General features: G+C 37.4%; 1 protein-coding gene across 11 annotated transcripts in view; it reads right to left on the bottom strand.

Moving 5' to 3' along the window:
- SORBS2 (sorbin and SH3 domain containing 2) overlaps positions 1-18,339 on the bottom strand; it is a gene marked incomplete at its 5' end in the record, with an annotated part of 144,475 nt that overhangs the window by 58,271 nt on the left and 67,865 nt on the right. For 5 of the 11 annotated variants that reach the window (XM_084205060.1, XM_084205054.1, XM_084205055.1 and 2 more), the window contains 3 exons: positions 11,693-11,817; positions 12,809-12,835; positions 13,458-13,518. In XM_084205060.1, coding sequence (XP_084061186.1) covers positions 11,693-11,817; positions 12,809-12,835; positions 13,458-13,518 — 213 coding nt within the window. Of the gene's footprint in view, positions 1-2,854; positions 2,891-10,096; positions 10,715-11,692; positions 11,818-12,808; positions 12,836-13,457; positions 13,519-18,339 lie in introns of those variants that run through there. The other 6 variants (XM_084205049.1, XM_084205056.1, XM_084205057.1 and 3 more) reach the window with 2 other exon arrangements.

Genomic DNA, 18,339 nt, shown 5'->3' with positions numbered 1-18,339 from the left:
TCTGCTGAGACAGAGAGAAGGGGTCCCAGTATAGATGTCTGAGCAGTTCTTTGCAAGAATGCTGCACAGCACACACCTGACCTCAAGACACTGAATTAGGTTAAAATACTCAGAATCCACTGAAGCTCAAGACGGTTATGGAACTTAGTATAAAGAAAAAATCTAATGGGTACTTCCATTTCCAAGTTTCCAATAGATTCCACAATTTCAAATTACATAAAAAAGAGCCACCTACGGAAATTATTTTATAGGGAAAATTTTAATAATTTTAATACAACCAGAAAAAGTAATTTCCAAAACCAGCTGTTCTCTAATTTTAACTCCAATTCTAAGCATATGCCCAAATAAGAATTGCAGCTCTCATACTTCAGATTTTCAAAGAATTTGTAATCTGTGACTAAAGGTAAAGAAAATTGACCACAGTTTTACATTTAGCTCTGTCTTTTGCCTTGAATATTTGTCAATTTTGTTGACTTGGCTCTTCCTGATGCTGCTTCTTCTTCTTAGAAGTTGCTTTACAACTTTTTTGTCTAGTCTCATTAAGGAACTCAAAAATAAACAAACATCCCCTATGTGGACATAAAGTCTTTAAAGCATGGTTATATCTTATGCAGGTAGCGTGGTGGATGGCCAATACTACATTACTTTTATCATTCTCCCAGTGGTTTTCACCTACAAAATCAACAGAAATCTGAGAATGAAGATCATTCCAGAATGAAGATCATTCCAGAATTCCACTCTCAACACATGTGTGAGCCACCAGCTTCCCCATTGTTTTTTCATTTCATGGATGCATTTTTAGCCATCTGGCCCTTCTCTACAGAGTGGGAGATGATGACTTTTCTATACTGCAGAGCTGGGTTTTGCCAGCAGTTTAATTTCTGTGGGTTTCTTAGGACTACTTGGGGATTTCTGCTCTTGGGTGAATGTCTTTTCATTTGGCTTTGTCCATTAACAGTGAGCAACCATTACACTCATCCCTGCCATGTCTAAAAGAGAAAGTGGCGGTCAGACCTGACTATTACATAGCCTTCTACTGGGAGAATAACCCAAAAAGGGAAAGAAGGACCAACTGCTCACTTTAGCTTGCAAAAAATGATGCTCAAAGAAAACATATAGTCAGTTAGCTGACTATTTTAGAAGTAGGCTACAAGAAAATATAAACATTCCATGCTTCCCACAGCTAGTAAATGGTCATGGGGTGGCTTTGTCTGACCAGTCTCTACTTATTATGGTATCTTTGGCTACAAGTACTGTGTTTTATGCAGATTCATAGTAATGATTCTTAAAAAACCCCAATGTTTTCAATGTTTTCAGAGCTGTGTTACGGCAGTTAAGAATTAAAGCTTTTACATGCCTGCTATTAGTATTTTTTTTTAGCAGCATCCAGAACAATGACAACCCCTCATTGGCTTTCTAGGTGACTATGTGCAAGCTTGGACTCAAAATATTTTTATAAATTATACACAAAGCTTAAAAAATATATATACTGTTTTTTCTTTTCAGGCTTGAAAATGACTGTATGCTGAAGTATTTATACAAAGTTTGAACACTGCTGTGACCCAGTAAAACTCTGGATTCAGAACATCTCTCTGTTTTGCAATTCAGCAATGAATTGCTCAATTTAAATGAAGGCTTTGTTCTGACTCATTTTAATCATGTGGATAATCTCAAAAGAAATCAAAAGTGATCTGGGTTTGACCCAGATTCCATACCTTCTTTCTCCACATATATGAGTATACTAAGGTACAGAAAAGTGAATGTATATATAAAGTGTCTAACTGCATACTGGTTTTTCCCTTGACTTAACCAAGAGAAAAGTAACAGGACACTTGAATAGTTCAAGATTATTTATGCAGTTCAGTCCCATAAGAAACTGTGCTTAGGAAAGGAAAAGGTTAATTGGAGGAGAGAAGACTCATTTTGTGCAGTCATCATGGCTGGGGAGAAAAACTGCATTAAATACTGTGAACATTTACTATGAATTTACAAATAACATTATTGAAATCTGCATCTCAGTGTAAATCAAAAATGATGGTAGTCCAGACTCCAAAAACCTGTAAACTGTTAACAATATTTAAAACAAATTTCTTCAAACTCCATGGAATGCTTGCTTTTAATACTTTGGAACAAGTATTTCTTGAATTTATTTTCTTTTAAGCAAAGCATTTGATACACCTTAGCTGACCACACAACTGTGCAATAATTTCCTGCTCCCAAATCTGCTATGCCAATGATTTTTTTTTTTTTAACAACCGTCACAAAACACTGTCAGACTGTGACCACGGAAAATTACTAGCAAAATACTTGTCTGTGTAATGGGATAACAGACAAGGTCGAACTCTGTTCCCCTCTGACAACCTGTTTGAACAAAATGGAGGAGGAAAAAAGGAAGCATAATTACATGAGAAGTGGCAGCAGTGTTGGTTAAGGTGGTGCCATCTGACACAGCAGACATCTGGCTCAAGGTTGGGGAAGGTGTTTCAGAGCAGTCAGTGGTATCATAGCTACAAGTCTGCAGCTCATCTAGAATGGCAGTGGAGCACTCGCTCAGTGTGCGCGAGGAGCACTCGCTCATGGCAGAGTCTGTGCTCACAGAGGCTGCTTCGTTCCTGTTCCTGTGGGCAGCACTGGCAGCAGCCAGGTACGGGCATTTGTATGGACACTGGGACGGGGCTGGGGGCTGATCAAAGCGGGAAGGCAAAAAGTCATCAAGCGTTGGCAAAGAATATGGTACTAGGTGGGTGCCACTGTCTGGTGAGAAAGAGGCTCTGTTAACTGGTACCACAGGAGAAGGAAGAGGCAGTGGAGAAGCTTCTGTTGCTGTTTGTCTGTGTGTCTGTGAAGCATTTACCTCCATCACTGGGGCAGTTACTTTCTGGTTTCCAAGCTGAGATTTGAGGGAAAAAAAAAATAAGAAAAGAAACCGATTACTTAATGAATAAAGAACTTTTCCCTTCGCCTCTTGCTGGGTGTAGGGGAATTACAGAAGTGTAAGGTTTTCAGCCACCCGAGGAAGTTCACATTTACAAAGATTAGGAAATAAATCAACCATGCTCTATATTAGAGTAGGACAACATGAAAGAAATGAATGCATAAAATACTAGTGGAAGCAATGCCAGAAACCATAGTGTGCTGAGGATGAATATTCATAATGTACTGCAATATTAATGATCTCCATTGTGCATTGAGGGGGTCACACTATTTTATTCTTCCCATAAATATGAGGCTAGAGAATGTTATGTCCATGTAGTTTTCAAAGCAAAAATGTATCTGCAAGTCTGATCTCGGTAAATGTTATGCTTATTTTGTCAAGGGTAGGTATGATTTTGAAATTAACTGCAATATAAAGATGAGCAGGACTTACAGCTACACAGGAACACAATAACTATTCATATGATCTGCAAGTAATAGGTGGTAGAATTTTTTGCCTCTTGTGACTAAATACACCTTCTCCACTGCCTCTCTAATAAAAATATTTGGATGATAGAATTTCCAAGCGCCCTGGAAGCACCCTGTTACAATCTACTCTATAAGGTGTATGCATAGAAGTCTTTTCAACATTAGAAGACATAAGGATTGTTAGGGTAACTGGTATAAATCTGAGGAACAAAGACTGGGAGCACAAGAACAGGACATACTGAAACAAAACATGCCAGTTTGGATTCAGCACACTTCCTTAAAAGTAGAAGGGAAAGGTCTCATGAGAGTGCTTCTGAAAACTGCCACACAATGTATGAGCTTTATGTTCTGTCATTTCAAATCAGTCACAGGGCACTCAGTTTTAACTAGCTCTGCAACTGGCTTTTTACATCTGCAACTTCTTTTTCAACTAAAGCATGTTGGCATCTAGTATTTGTTAAACAGCTACACAAATCCTTCTATACTGCCTATTAAGTCAAAAGCTTTCCATTAATTCCTAGGTATTCAAAATGCTGCCTGCTTCAGCACTAAGGGTTTCACTGTTGATAGGGCTGAGGACATCTTGAATAGCTACTGGGAAAGAGCGTTTGGGATTTTAAATTTATGTAAAACAGAGGACAGCAAGACACTATATGTAGTAAATACCACTATAAAAAGAAACATTCAGTCATCCATATCACCTTGCTATCAGTAATATGGATATTTCCTATGCTTGGGCTAGGCAGATGTCTTTAATCATTCAAAAAATGTTTCAAGCCATCAGATTAAAATGCCATTTTGGCATTTTAATCCAAAATCTGAAAATATCTTCTAAAGCCCTTATGGAAGACTTGGAACACAACCCAGATTATGCTACTTACAAGAGGTCACTGGGGTTCCAGTTGCATAATTCTTGTTGAGATCAACTAGAATTTACACAAATAACCTTACTGAGGTCAATGGGACCATCCCTATGAATAAGCATTACAGAAAAGAATCTTATGTATGTGAACAGATATCTATTACTTGTTCCAATTGATTCAAAATAAATCTTTGGCATCATTGGATCTCTAGGTACACAACAATAGGCAAAAGCTGCTGTTAAAATCTGCAGTCAAAACAGTGAAGAAACTTAATCAAACAGCTTAAAATCCAAATCTTATTCCCAGCAATGTTTCAAATCTACAACTGAACACCCACCAACTTAATCTTTTCATAGAGGAGATCTGAACAGATTACCTCTTAATTAAAATAATCAATAATTGAGTGCACGACTGTAAAATGACACAGTATTTTCATAGAGAACAAATTTGCCAATGGAAACTTCAAAAGAACAATGGAATACTATTAAAAATAATGTCATGAAAAATTAGGATGATTATACAGCATAATATATTTAAGATGTTAGCATTTACATACACATATAAGAAACTGTAATTTCACCTCACAGGTACATAAAAGGGAGACAGAATCATCATTCATGATGATTTTCACCATCTATGTCATGAGATCATCATATCAAGATCTCCAGCAAAAGACAAGAACCAGGAGATCATGCTGTAATTAGGAGGCAGAGACAAAAAGAAGCTCTGAAGTTCTTGAGATCACTTATTCTCTTAGCATCCCTAGAAAAGAAGTTACATATGACTGAGCCAAAATGTGTAGATTAATCTCTATATGTTAAAATAAAAGGAAATCTTGGGGAGTTGAGAAATCTAGTACACCTTCTGGCTCTGAACTGAGGAGATTTCTTGCATGCTTGAGAAAAGAAGGGATGGAAAACACAAGGACAGATATTCAGGGTGCATCCAGAGAGCTAATGAAACTGAGATTTTAAAGAATTTAATTCATTGTGATTGGCAAATAATAGCTGATTTCATCAAGCCAAATTCTTAAAAAGAATATAAGATTATTATTCTTACAATGCAGACAGAAGGAATGCAGCAATTCTAGGGGCTGATTCCCAGCATGAAGCTTCTTGACTTTGTAGAGTAGAACTTCTACTCTGCCTGGCTCTAGAATACTTTCATATATATAATCATCTCTCTGGGAAAGAGTGGCTGAAATTGTGATTGAAAACAGCCCTGGTTTTGAAAACTGATTTGTACCACTTAAAAAATATGGAATATTGGTAATCTCAAACACATACAACTGGCTACTACTAATCCATATTTTTCACTGTGCATGCCGTCTCATCTATGAATCATATTTTCTTATATTTTTCACTGTGAAAAATATGAGAAAGACAAGGCTGAAGGCATTCCAGAAAACTTTTAATACTGGTTCCATTCAGCATGCTTCAGATTAGGTTTGTTATTGATATAGCAGAAGAAATGCTAGCAGAAGTCAGGCAGATTAAATGCCAAACAAGAACTTGATCAATTAGACTGATGAAAAACTAGCTAGACTGTGGCTGTCTTGGGTTGTGGAGCAACACTTGAGAGACAGATAAATGTCATCAGTCTTGATGTGAATTGAAGGCCTGAAGAGCAGCCTTTGCTGCAGCCATCTGCTGGTCCTTTGAAATGCTTCTTTTCCATCAAAGAGTAAAATGTCAGGCTGGAAGAACACAGCTGGTATCCAATTCATATAAAGTAAACAGGTGACCCTAGCATGGGTTTCAAAAGCAGTCATCTCTCGTTTTAATGCAAGATATGGAGGGAGTGGTGTGAGATTACTAATGACACCAGAGTCCTGGCCTTGCTTCAACAGTCAAGACACAGATAAGGAGACTCAGAGATAAGGGAATAAATTCATTGTGTTAATACATAGCAGAGTTTAGTAATCAACAATCAAATTACACCCATACATTTGCAAAAATGGGTAAAAATACCTCTATTTTTAATTATTAAAAGCTGATTTCAAAATGTCCAAACTAATGCTGCAAATTATATTCCAATGCCCAGTTTTCTACCTAGCCCTCATTCTAAATTCAGCATAAGGAGATGGAGTTCAGTCCTTGTCTAAAGCAATACTAGTGATGCAGAACTTAAAATGAAAAAGACATGCTCAATTTTCTTTACTTCACATCTGTCCCCAGAATGCTGAAACCAGTTTTCTCTTTCTTCCATATTACTTTACATATTTTCAATACCTAAAACTCAGAAATGTACTAGATGAATTGATTTAGATTTTTTTTTTAATTCCATGTTTATTTTCCTTGATGCACATTTCTACAGTTATAAAGCTGTCAAAAGAAACACTTTCATAAACATCTGCTATAGATGTTTTACTCCTCCAGGACATCAGGACTAAACCAAGTGTTCAACTCATTTGAGGAATTCAAATAACAAAAAAAATGCTTTGCAACCTCAGCTTCAGAGAGTGATATCTAGAACAACAGGACACTTAGGAACCCAGGAACAAAATAATAAAAAAAAAAATCAGGTAATTATTTCTGAAGATGCAGTTCAGAATTCTTCATCAGTTTATAACTACTTCTTATAAGAAACTTGGACAATAAAATTTACCTCCACTGGTTTCATACTAGCAAATACAAATTTCTCTGTTGAAATAGATATAGTTATTGCTCCTGTATCTGCAGTATGGTACAAAGAAGCAGCATCTCTTGAGACTGTAATAATGTAACAACATTGAGCAACCTGAATGCTTCTATTTTCATGTATACTTTTAAGGGGTCTAACCTTTCTCTGAGTAGGAGTGTTTACAAAATGTCACTCAGTGAGTCATAGCGCAGTTCTGCTTGCTTCTGAAGTTTCAACAGATAAGCACTGAAATAAAGTGCAAATAGCAGCACAAACAGCAAGATACATTAACTTGGACCACACAAGCTCCCTCTGGGCTGTCTATTTCCATATTTTGTGACAAAATACAGTTGTACATATTGGCTAGACACAGGTAACCCACATGCACGATATTTCTTCTTTACTATCTTAAGAAGAGATGATTACCTGATCTTACCTCATTCTCCTTCACATACATAAACCCAGATGCAGAGGGAGACTTGCACCTTTCTAAGTGTATTTGGTTCTTGAGAGTTTCTCTGGCAGCTTTAAACACTGCTGGCAGGCCTAATCTACAGTCTGAGAGCATCCTTTGAGGACACAGCTTGACATACAACCTGTAAGCTGCAGGTGCAAGAGTATGTCCTGTAGAGCTTGCAGGTCTAAAACAATTTAAAAAATGAAAATACTATCCTGCATAGTATACTTATACTGAAAGTTAATTTTCTATGTGAGAGAAATTGTGACCTTTGAAAATACTACGATATATAGCACTAAAGGGATCATAATATTTGGCATTAGCTAGAACATTTTCAAGGTTTTAAACTGAGATCTGAGTCATAAAATAAGTATTTTTTAAACATATAGCTGCAGCCTTTGTTTCCAATTTTAGTTCATGGTATCTTGATTTTGGGAACTCACCTGATGCAGATTTTTACACCATCTCACATGCTGCTTTGTACTCTAGTTTTAGGTATGTATTTTAACAAGGAGCTCACTGGCTCCACCACTCAATTGTGATGCCAAATACACCCCCCTTCATTAGAATTTATTTCAAAATTGAACATCACAGAAAATGTCAGCTGCATTTTGCAGATAAGGGATCCATAAAGGGATACAGCTTGAAAAGATGGCTACATGCCTTAATGATCTCTGTGATCAACTGAAACTCTTCTCCTTTTATTCAGAGCAACCCAGTCACCAAATTTCTGATAGTGCTTCCCACATATTGAAATCAAGGAGAAAGCAGAAAACTAAGTGCAGAATTGCCAAATAAGCCACAGATATTTTTCTGATTTTTTCCAGCTTGAAGTGAAACTAAACAAGATTCTAAATTAAAAGGAAAATGCAAAATGTGTTTTGACTTTTAAAATTCTAAAAAAAAGCAGCTAGAAAATGAATTATTTTTAATTTTGCTGATTCAACTTTGACTATTATTCTTGATCATAAAAAGGTATTTCCCCTAATCCTTATTAGCTATCATACTTTCTGTTTGAGAGATTTATCTGTCCATATATAACACATCATATTCTAACAGGCTGAGCAACTATTTTAAAGTGAAAAGATAACAGATGCAAAAGTTGAATTGGCCACACCTACACCTGTTCTGCTGTTTGACAGTATCCTTTGATGCCCACATTTAAAAACTTGCAATATCTTCATATCTACAAAGCTGTGGCTTTCCTTACTGTTTCTGACACGAATTCTTTACTGTGGCTCTTGCTTGAACTGACTTGTCTTACCTGACAAAAATCACTGAGTAGCAGACTGGTTCTTCCAAAGGGTAAAGCAACTTGTTTTTTCTCAAAATGTTCTAAATTTAATGCAGTCTAAAAGAAGGATTTAAGATGACAGTTTTGTGTCTAGTCTTGAGGAGGAAAAATGTGGTTAATGCTTCTGTGCTCCTATTTTTTAATGGAGATAATTCAAAAGCAGCATTGCAGATTATTGCCATATAATAATTTAACAGAGCTTTGTTCTGATCAAAAATTTTACTTGGGATTTGAAGGGGGAGACAGACATATGACAACTTTAAAACTACCCTGCTTTTAATGCAGATACTTATGTCTTCCAGAGTAGAGACCTGGTTGAATGAGATGCTCTGAAAGAACCTCAGTCTGGAAAAGCAGAGGTGTTACTACTATTGACAACAGAGCTGTAAATGGACTTTTTAATTTACAAGACAGGGCTGTATTTACTTCAGAGTAGCCTCAATGATTCCAGCAGAACTAGATGAACACAAATATGCCATGATGGGATTTCCCCTCAGACAAAGCTTTGAGGCAGACATGCCTGGACCTACAGCAATCTGTAGATCCATTTCAAACACAGATAAGCTGTTATATTGGTAGATATACTAGAATAATTATCTTTTTAAATAGAAAAATCCTAATGTGGATAGGTAAAGCAGACTAGAAATTACAAAGCCTATTCAGAGCTCTCCTTTTGCCTAGTATGTATTCACTGCTGCTTTCTTGTGCACAGGTTTATTTTATTTGACTCAGGCAGTTTCTGAATGGTGACAAACCCTGCTCAGACTCCTCTGGTGGTCCTAGCTGAGACCTAGGTGAGATCAGCATAGTTAAAGAATTTTCATTTCAGTAGGTGTAAGGTATAGGGAAAACAGATGGTCCTAGAAGTTCAGTGGCCCATGATGTTTCACATGGAGGTTGTTGACAAAGAATTTAAAGACCCATTTTCTTTAAAAAGCTCTGTTGCACAGGGTGCACAGGAGATGCCAGTGTCCAGCCTTGCAGAAAGCGCTGACTGACAAAATGTACTTTTTGTGGCCCTAGAAAACTGACAGAGCTGCATTTCAGCTCCCCCCAACCCAATGTAACCTAACTATCCATAAGTTGATCCTTCCAGCATCTATGGCAGCATAACCCTCAAATGCAATCCTCTCTAGGAAGTGCCTCTTGAGCACTTGAAATGCATCACCTACTGTACACTAATTTCCTATGTTGCATTTGCACTCTGTAAAGTGCTCACAGAGGAACAAAGAAGTAGGAACAAAGAAGTCTGCCTTCCATCTCAGCTAAGTAATTTTTTTTAATTTCAATAACTTCCAAAACCTTCAGTTTTTGTTCATTTCTGTTTTGGTCCACATGACAGGTAGTTTTACCCAGAAAACACAAGATCTAACTTTGGTAATGTAAGTATAACTAAACAGATGGTTATTAAGTGATTCATGAAGATCTAAAAAAAAAAGATGGAAAAATTAAATATACCACATGGCATTCTGCAGCCTGGGAAGAAGGAAGAACTGTAGACTTTTGTCCCAAATCCTTTGAAGACATCTTTGAAGTGTCTGGAGAAATACTAGGTGGATGATCTTGGATTTCAGGCTCTGCTTTATTGTCAGGGGTGGGAACTATTTGAACGGAAAGAGATGCTGTGTGTATCTCAGGCATGGGGTTACAGGCAGGTGAGACAGGCCTCTGGGAAAATACTGGCTCTTCAACAGGCTTGAGCTGTTGCTGTGAATTACAAGGAATGCTACTTGCTGGGTCACGTGTCCGGGTTAATTTCAGGGTGGATATCTTACGTTTTTGAGACTGCTGCCTTTGGCCTTGATGGAGAGTAGTGCTAATGCCAGCTACTGTGCTCGTGTCCGCACTGGAGACTGAGGTCAATGGTTTAATGATTTTCTGTGCATAGGACACACTTGTGTTAGATATTTGAGAAGACATTGTCTCCTGCACAAATGTCTCACTAGTGTAATAGGCAGTATCTGAGAGGTGGTGTTTAGCCGGACCAGCAGTTACTGCCTGGAGATTAATTTCGTTCTCGTGATTAGTTACTCTTGCTTTCCGAAAGCTTTCTTTTCTAGGAGGTGGCAGAGGTGCCTTATTTGCCAAAAGCATCCACACACAGCAAAATAACATTGAAGAAGAAACAGAAAGAAAGTAAATGTTAGTAGGAGATAGAGTTCAGTTTGACTTTTATATTTAAACAAAGGAACTAGCAAATTAAGGGGCTTCATTTCAACATTGCTAAATTCAAGGGACAACTAAATTGGTCGGGTTCCCACCACCATTTCCTGTGCAACTTCTGTTTAAAAAGTCAGATGTTCGATTTGCTCAGACCAAAGTGGGGTCAGAAAGGATCAGAAGGAAGCCCACAATAATTAGTTTTCTTTTAAAAAACAATTATTACACTGAAAAAGAATTATTGCTGTGAAAGCATTCAGGTATGTAAGTACTCCATGATCTTAGATAGGAAGCAATTATACACAGGTAACACACATATATAAAACACAGAGCCTCTTAATCTTTTGAATTAAAATAGTACCAGAGAGAGTCTTGAAATTGGTATGTTGTTATTTTTTTGACAGATGAAGATGCTTCCAAGTGTGGGGGTGGTTTTTTTGTTTATGTTGAGTGGTCTTTTGCTTGATTTTTTTTTTTTGTTTCTGTTTTTAGTGCTCTCTAATTATGTTGTTCTACAAAAGAGGCAGAAGCATTTTCTACCATATAATTAATACATCTTAGTTCTCAGATATTTTGATGACTGGTGCATTTTTCCAAGTGTAAACTATTAACAAATACTCTTTGAAGTCCAGGAAGACTCCTAGAAAGCTTTTACTTGTGTATGACCTAGTTTTATTTAGCTGTCTTGCTCCCTGAAAGCAATTTCTGGTAATTAACCCGGGGGCATACAGCCTGTGTGGAGTCTATGCAGCAAACCAGTCTGGAGTGACCCATATGAGCAGGTGATTTACACTGTCTGCAAGACATCAGACAGTGTTTCAGGGAGGTATCCCATCCATATGTGCTAACCCCCCAGGGGTGGTGTAGCATTAAACGTGGTGTGTCCGGTTTTACCTGAGTTGGTGATTTTTTATCCTGTAGATTTGGCCGCACGCTCCTGAAGCCTTTTGCTGAAAGAGATGAGCTGCTGGCATCTCCATTCAGTGTCTCTCTGCTGCCATTATTGTAAGATCGCCAAGCTTTTGTAAAGAAAAGAGAATGAAACCATTTTTTGGGTGTGATTAGTACATCTGCCCTGCTCTCAACATAGCAGCCCAGCTACTTAACAAACTGCACAACTGACAATGATGCTGTTTTACCAGGGAAGTTATAAGAACATGGCTAAAGCTGCCACTCTACAAAATAGTAATCTTTAAAACTTAGAGAACTCATGCATTGACAACAGTCCTGGTATTGGGCAGTCAGACATCTTCCCACAATTTTCATACAGAATATGGATTTTCAGCTTGAGAGTCCTCTTGAGGTGCTGGTGCTTCTGTCCCTGTATAAATCAGGCTCAAGTTTTTTCACTTTTAGATTTCATTCTTGAACTTCACGGCTGTGTTAGGTTTTGAAAAACAGCTCACGTAAAGTTAGCTGGTCATGGCAGTTCCACAAAATTTCACCCCAGGACCCAACTCGTTGTTCCAATAGTGTTCCAATCTTATTGCAAAATCTAAATGACACCTCTATTTTCCATCCAACCAACCATGGTTTTTTCTCTATCCTCAGACCTGGAATGCCCTCAAAGCGTTGGCCAAACATAGAGGGAGATGTTGAAGATAAAATACTGTAAGAGGCTGGGAAAAGTGACACATTATGTGAGCAGGCTGCCAAGTGAAGGTGGGTAGAACTTGCAATCCTGAGTAAGGCACTAAAAAGGAAATAGCAAGTACCACTGAATGGTGCCACAGTGATGAAGCTAAAGGGGGCAAATTAGCAGTCTGGTTTTTTCCCACACAATTCATTTTTCTGGCATCATATTCTGTGTTACATGAAATAACTGCTTTCAAATGAGCCCTGAATTTGAGGTCTTAACCATTAACAATTAGAAGGACCTAATTTCAGAGGTGCTTTCCTTGAAGAATGAGGAAGTATGGAGTAATGAAATCAAACAAATAGAAGATTATTGCAATTCATCCACTTACATGGTATTTCACTGATACATAAATAATACAGTGTTTCATTTACCTGAATCTGGAGACTGAGAATCAGACCCTGAAAAAGAAATATCCAATATTAATTTGTGTTAGAAATAAATCAAATTTGCAAAAAACACACTGAAGTATTGATAAGAAGCAGTTCTGCCTGTCTAATGAATATTTAGTATATTTTACTTGTTATGAATATTTTTAGGTAAACAATCTTCATAAATTATTTTTTAAAACTAATATAGCTTCTAACAATCATTTTAAAACAACACTCAGATTCCTTTTCTTGAGAAGACTTTTTAAATCAAGTTTCAATAAAAAGTTTGTAATAAGCAAAACCTCTTTTTCATGCTTTGTTATCTTGAAAAAAAATACAAGGGATGTGAGACCCAAAACACATATCAAGGGCAAAATTAATTTACTAATTTATTAATTTACAAATATAATTAATTTTTTCCTGCGTATTCCATATTTTTTTCATGAATGGCTACTAAACATAGGCTGAGAGGAATTAAGACCTTTTAAAAAGGAAATAAGACTTTCTAAAAATCATTGTAGAAGTAAGACATCTGTCAGTGTAATAGGAAATAGTGCTACCCGTCTCCTCCTGGTAAAGTAATGTGGCAGGAATGCACAACAGTAGAAAAAAAGCCATTCAGCAGTTGTATCTCAGTGGTTGGTGGTGATACCTGAGGCCAATAGGTTTGGAGAGCTCTGAACCCTCTTCACAGCTGTTAATGTGACAGACATTGCAGCACGCTTGCGAGCACACCCACCGCTATCTGGAAGCACAAAACAATACAGACAGCAGCCCCAGACAAAGGGAGCAAGCACATGCAACACATCACAGTGTGAGATGTGCCAAACATACATGAAAATAAGCATGCAGTTAGGGAACTGCTGCAGAAATGTGTGAATTTGCAGGTTTTGCAGATTAGCAGAATACATAAAATTTCACAGGCTTTAAACAACAATAAACCTCACAGAGAATAAGTGAAGGAAGCTGTGTTTAATACTTAATCCACTAGGGAAATATATACACTCTGTTACCTGAAAGACTGCTTAATTACAGCTAATTAGTAAAAGCAAACAAGTAATCAAGATAAAGGCTTAAGCATTCCAGAATAATATTAATCAATAACCTGCACTGTAAAATAATTTCATTGTAGGCGTTAGAAAGACACCATTCATAAACTAAGCTCCTGTTTGATCAGCTGACAAAGTACTTTTGTTCAGTCTTTTAGATCCTTCATGCTCAAGAAACAAAATTACCACTGAAGATATTTTTTTTTTTCCATTTTGATGGAATGAACTGGCTGTCCCTCTTCCCCTTTTTTATCTAATGTAACTTAAAAAAAGAAAAGAAATATATATCTGGAACTAAGTAATATTCTGAGGAAATGAGGTATAGAAAAAAACCTTTCTTCTGGATCTTGCCCAACTCCTTTCCTTATTCTACTTCTCTCTCACTGGAGCTGCCATTACATTTTATAAATACTCTCTTATTATTAGAAGACAGCTTTCCCACAACTTAGCTTTTTAGCGACTCTAGCATAGTTGTAAAAGAAAGTTAATAAATGTTCCTAGCAATTATATTTAGAGTATTTTTCTGCTCTTCACTAAAATAATTATTTTAATTGTAGCATTTGATACTACTGAGATTTGATTTGGTGCTTCAAGGAAGTCAAGAACTACAAGTATAAATGCCTTTTTGCTTCTGTAACCTGTGACAGGGAGTTTTATAAAATTAAGGTGTTCGTGAAGATCTGCAACCCATTTGCAGAAAGTATCTGCCATAATAGCAGTGATTTGAGCCACAGAGTCATCTTTAACCCAGGTCTGCAAGAGAAGTAAGCTCCTGGTATTTCTTTGCTCATTCCAATATCCCCCTGCTACTTCAATCTTTCCAATACTCCCCTGGCCACAGGCCCTGTGGGATATGCATTAAGAAGCTGTTAACAGTGGAAACATCAGAGCCACTGCCTTAGAGGTAAGTGGTACCAAAGACTCATTGCCAATTCCAAGGTGCAAGGCAAAAGGCCAAATTATTTCAGCCAGCAGTAGTTGAAAGCACTACATTACCTGCCATTAATTATTGGCATTGTATATGCGACACAAAGGCAATGGCTATCAAATCTGTACGTGTGTTTTAGTTTGCTTACATAAATACAGAATGGAAATGGTAATTGAAATTACACTTTCTATTCTTGTGTTCCTTTTCCTCCACCATCGACATACAACAGAGATAATTCCAATGAGATTTGGTGATGTGTTGATATTGAGGTTCTGTTCTAATCTGAATATTGGCAGACTTTGAAAGCATACTACATTTAATATAAGGTAACGTGCAAAGAATTTTTTTATACTGTCACAGCTTTTATTCAAACAAAGTGGCAATTTATTTGTAATTTTTTAAGAGCTACCTTCCTGAATTTCATGGTTGAGAAAGTGAAGACAATGAGAAAATGACTACAAACATTTAATTATTTTAACCTCAGGAAATTCTGCTTTGATTTAGTTTTTAATGTAACTCGATTGATTCAGAGTTTTATACTTCACGGACCCATAATCTAGCAAAGTGTTTTGGCTTCATGCAAGAGAAATAAAACAGATTGTAACTGACTATAAACAATATTTACCCCTATATATATTATTTATATATTCACAAGTCTGTTCCTGCATTATTTATCAGTATCTGTAGAAAAAATAATGAGATCTAATTAGCATTCAGTTAAGACATAACCTCACATTTATATGATATTGAGTTGTGCAAAATTTCTAGTAGAACAGGAACGTGTGTGGCTAAGCACATATTGATGCATGATGGGTTCCATCCTCTCATCTATGTTCAGGCCAGGCTCCCATTAAGTGGAGTGTGGAGTATTAAGAAATAGTAAGGGAGACTGAATTAATGATCTTCTGCTCATTTCACTTGCAAACTATAAGCAATTATATAACATAGCTGTCACTTAAGGAACAAATGAGGTTATGTGAAACATTCTATACAAAATGTTTGCATATATAAAAAATGTGGGCACAAATATGCATACACACCCTCACAATTCCTTTAACCTGAAAAATTCTTGAAGAAGGAGTCCTGTCTAACTAGAAATGGCTTTAACATGGAAGCAAAGGAGACCCAAACCAGCTAAGGTCTGCAGGCAGTGCTAGAATATGAAGTGGGGCAATAACTCACTATCAAAACAGCTGCCTAAAATGTAATTGCAACTTCTTTTTCTCTTCCTCTCTTAATTGTTTCCACATATAACCCTTCTCTCTAAATTCATAGCCCCAAGAGCCGCTCCCACTAGAGACAGCATCATCCTAAGTGAGCCGTATCTGTAATTGACAAATGGTCTACTGATTGGGTCCTGCCCCAAAGCCAGATGGAGATGATTCAAAAGATGACCATTTCATGTAAGAGCAAGGGGTGAGTTTCTTAAAAAGACTGTTTCAGAGAGTAAGTAAAAGCAGTGGCATAAACAAAGAGGGCAAAGATGAAAGGATGCTGACCTTGTGTGAAAGGGTGAGAGAGAGCAGCCAGGGGCAAGAAATTTTAATAAGCTCCTAAAGTTTATTAAAGAAAAGAAAAATGGCATCCAAACATTACGTTTGCTGATTATTATTCTATTTACTGAAATTGTGGATGCTATAATTTTTCCTTTTGTCTGCACAGTGAATTCAAGTTTAGAAGTCTTTAGAACAGGGCTTCTTACTCCTTACTTGCATTCTGACCTTTTGAGGCAAATACATAGTGCTGGGTCCAACCAGCCAGGACAGACCAAGCTGCTGCCGCTTTATGTCGCCAGGCCCAGCCAGGAGGGAGACTGGAAATGCCTTCCCAGCAGACAGATGTGCACACCACAGCCATCCATGGCCGGACACACAGCCCCAGGCACTCACACTGACACGGCACAACGTGCTCACCACCCTCCCCCCTCCGGCTGAAGGTCCAATAGGGAGAATGGCACATGTGGACAGAGGGGATCCTTCCAGCAGCTAACTGGGCTCAAACATCGAGTCTGGCACTCGTTCCATGCCTGCTGTCCTGGGACAGCCCTGGGACAGCCCTGGACAAGGGAGACCCTTTGTTCTTTGGGTCACCCTAATTTGTGTTTTTGCATGCCCTTGTGTCCCTGTGCTCTTCCAGGCATGTGGAGACAGGACTTTGATGGCTCCCATGATGGGCCTGGAGTATCCTGGCAGGGCAGGCTACTACTTGGGCTTCTTCTCCTTCCACTCTTTATCTGAATTCCTTTTTGCATGTGCTGATGAGTTTTTTACCATATAAACTACACTGACAGGTAAACCTGTTATTTGGTTCTTTCATGCTGTTAAAATTTAAATTTTTTGTAGAATGCCAGGAACTCAAGCCTACCTAATTTACTTCAGTGATCTAAAAGTGGCTTAACAATCTGCTCAGGAACTCTACACTGACCCAAGAAATTATGTTCTTGTCTCCCAGACAAAATGTAAGAGAATAGTCCATGTAATGACTTCCATTAATAATTTTAATAAACAGATATTATTAGCAGTCTTCCAGGACTTCATACTTTTCACTCTTGGCTGTTCTTTTTGTGCTTCATCTAATGGAAACAGCTCACTTGTTTAATAGCTTTAAAATTAGATGCATTTATCAAGAATGATCTGTGTGAAATTCAGCCAAAATATTTACAGATGGACACTAAGAATCTGTTTTAACTATTAACTTCTATCCATTTCTTATTCCTCAATGCAATTACCTCTCTTCAACATGAGCTGGGAATGCACATATGCATAATGAGCAATAAGGACATTTATCCTGTGTTTCAATCTGATGTGAGTTTCAGAGACAGCTCATGTTTTCTGCTAGTTAATCAAGAAACCAAGTTAATGATGTTCATCAATCTGTAAAATACCTGAAGAGTTATTGAAGAAACCCCCTAAATATAGCTTAAAATGTGATTCTGTTGATGATTACTTACTCTGGGTTTAAAAACACACACACATTCTGTGAGACTATTTTAAATTTATGACAACATTTGAACTCCAAAAGGAAGCAGAAGCCAAAGTACCCTTGATACTTCTGAAAAACTTTCTCTATATCTTACCTCTGCTCCTTTGCTTTTGCAAAAATGTTTCATTGCCTTATGCTGCTGAATATTCCTTCCTAACATGCGGAACAGAATTAACATCAAATGCTAAAAAATCCCTCCCATATATGGTAGAGTATTGCAAACCAAAGCTCTTCAAAACATTTTCTCTGCAGACAAAAATATCTTCCGGAGGGTTTGCTGAGACAGACTGCCAAGTCTGCAGCCACAGGGAACTCTGGATTAGAGGAACCCAGTCTAAGCAGCAGATTTACTTTTTATTTTTAAAGCTGCATATACATTAGCTTTGCCACTCCACTAGTTACTGGCGTCAAACTAGAGAGCTCCTTTATCTGCAGGAGTCATTAATGAAATGCATATTTTAAAAACAAACTAGTGGCAAATCAATAGCATCTGTAAACCTACAATTGCACCATGCACAAATTTCTGTTATAAAGCAGTGAAATAAAAAACCCCATCAAATCCCAAACCAAAGCTG

The sequence above is a fragment of the Fringilla coelebs genome, assembly GCF_963513975.1.
Source record: "Fringilla coelebs genome assembly, chromosome: 4".
NCBI classification, from domain to species: Eukaryota; Metazoa; Chordata; class Aves; order Passeriformes; family Fringillidae; genus Fringilla; species Fringilla coelebs.
The sequence above is the reverse complement of the archived record's forward strand: the minus strand, read 5'-3'. Positions and strand labels throughout refer to the sequence as shown.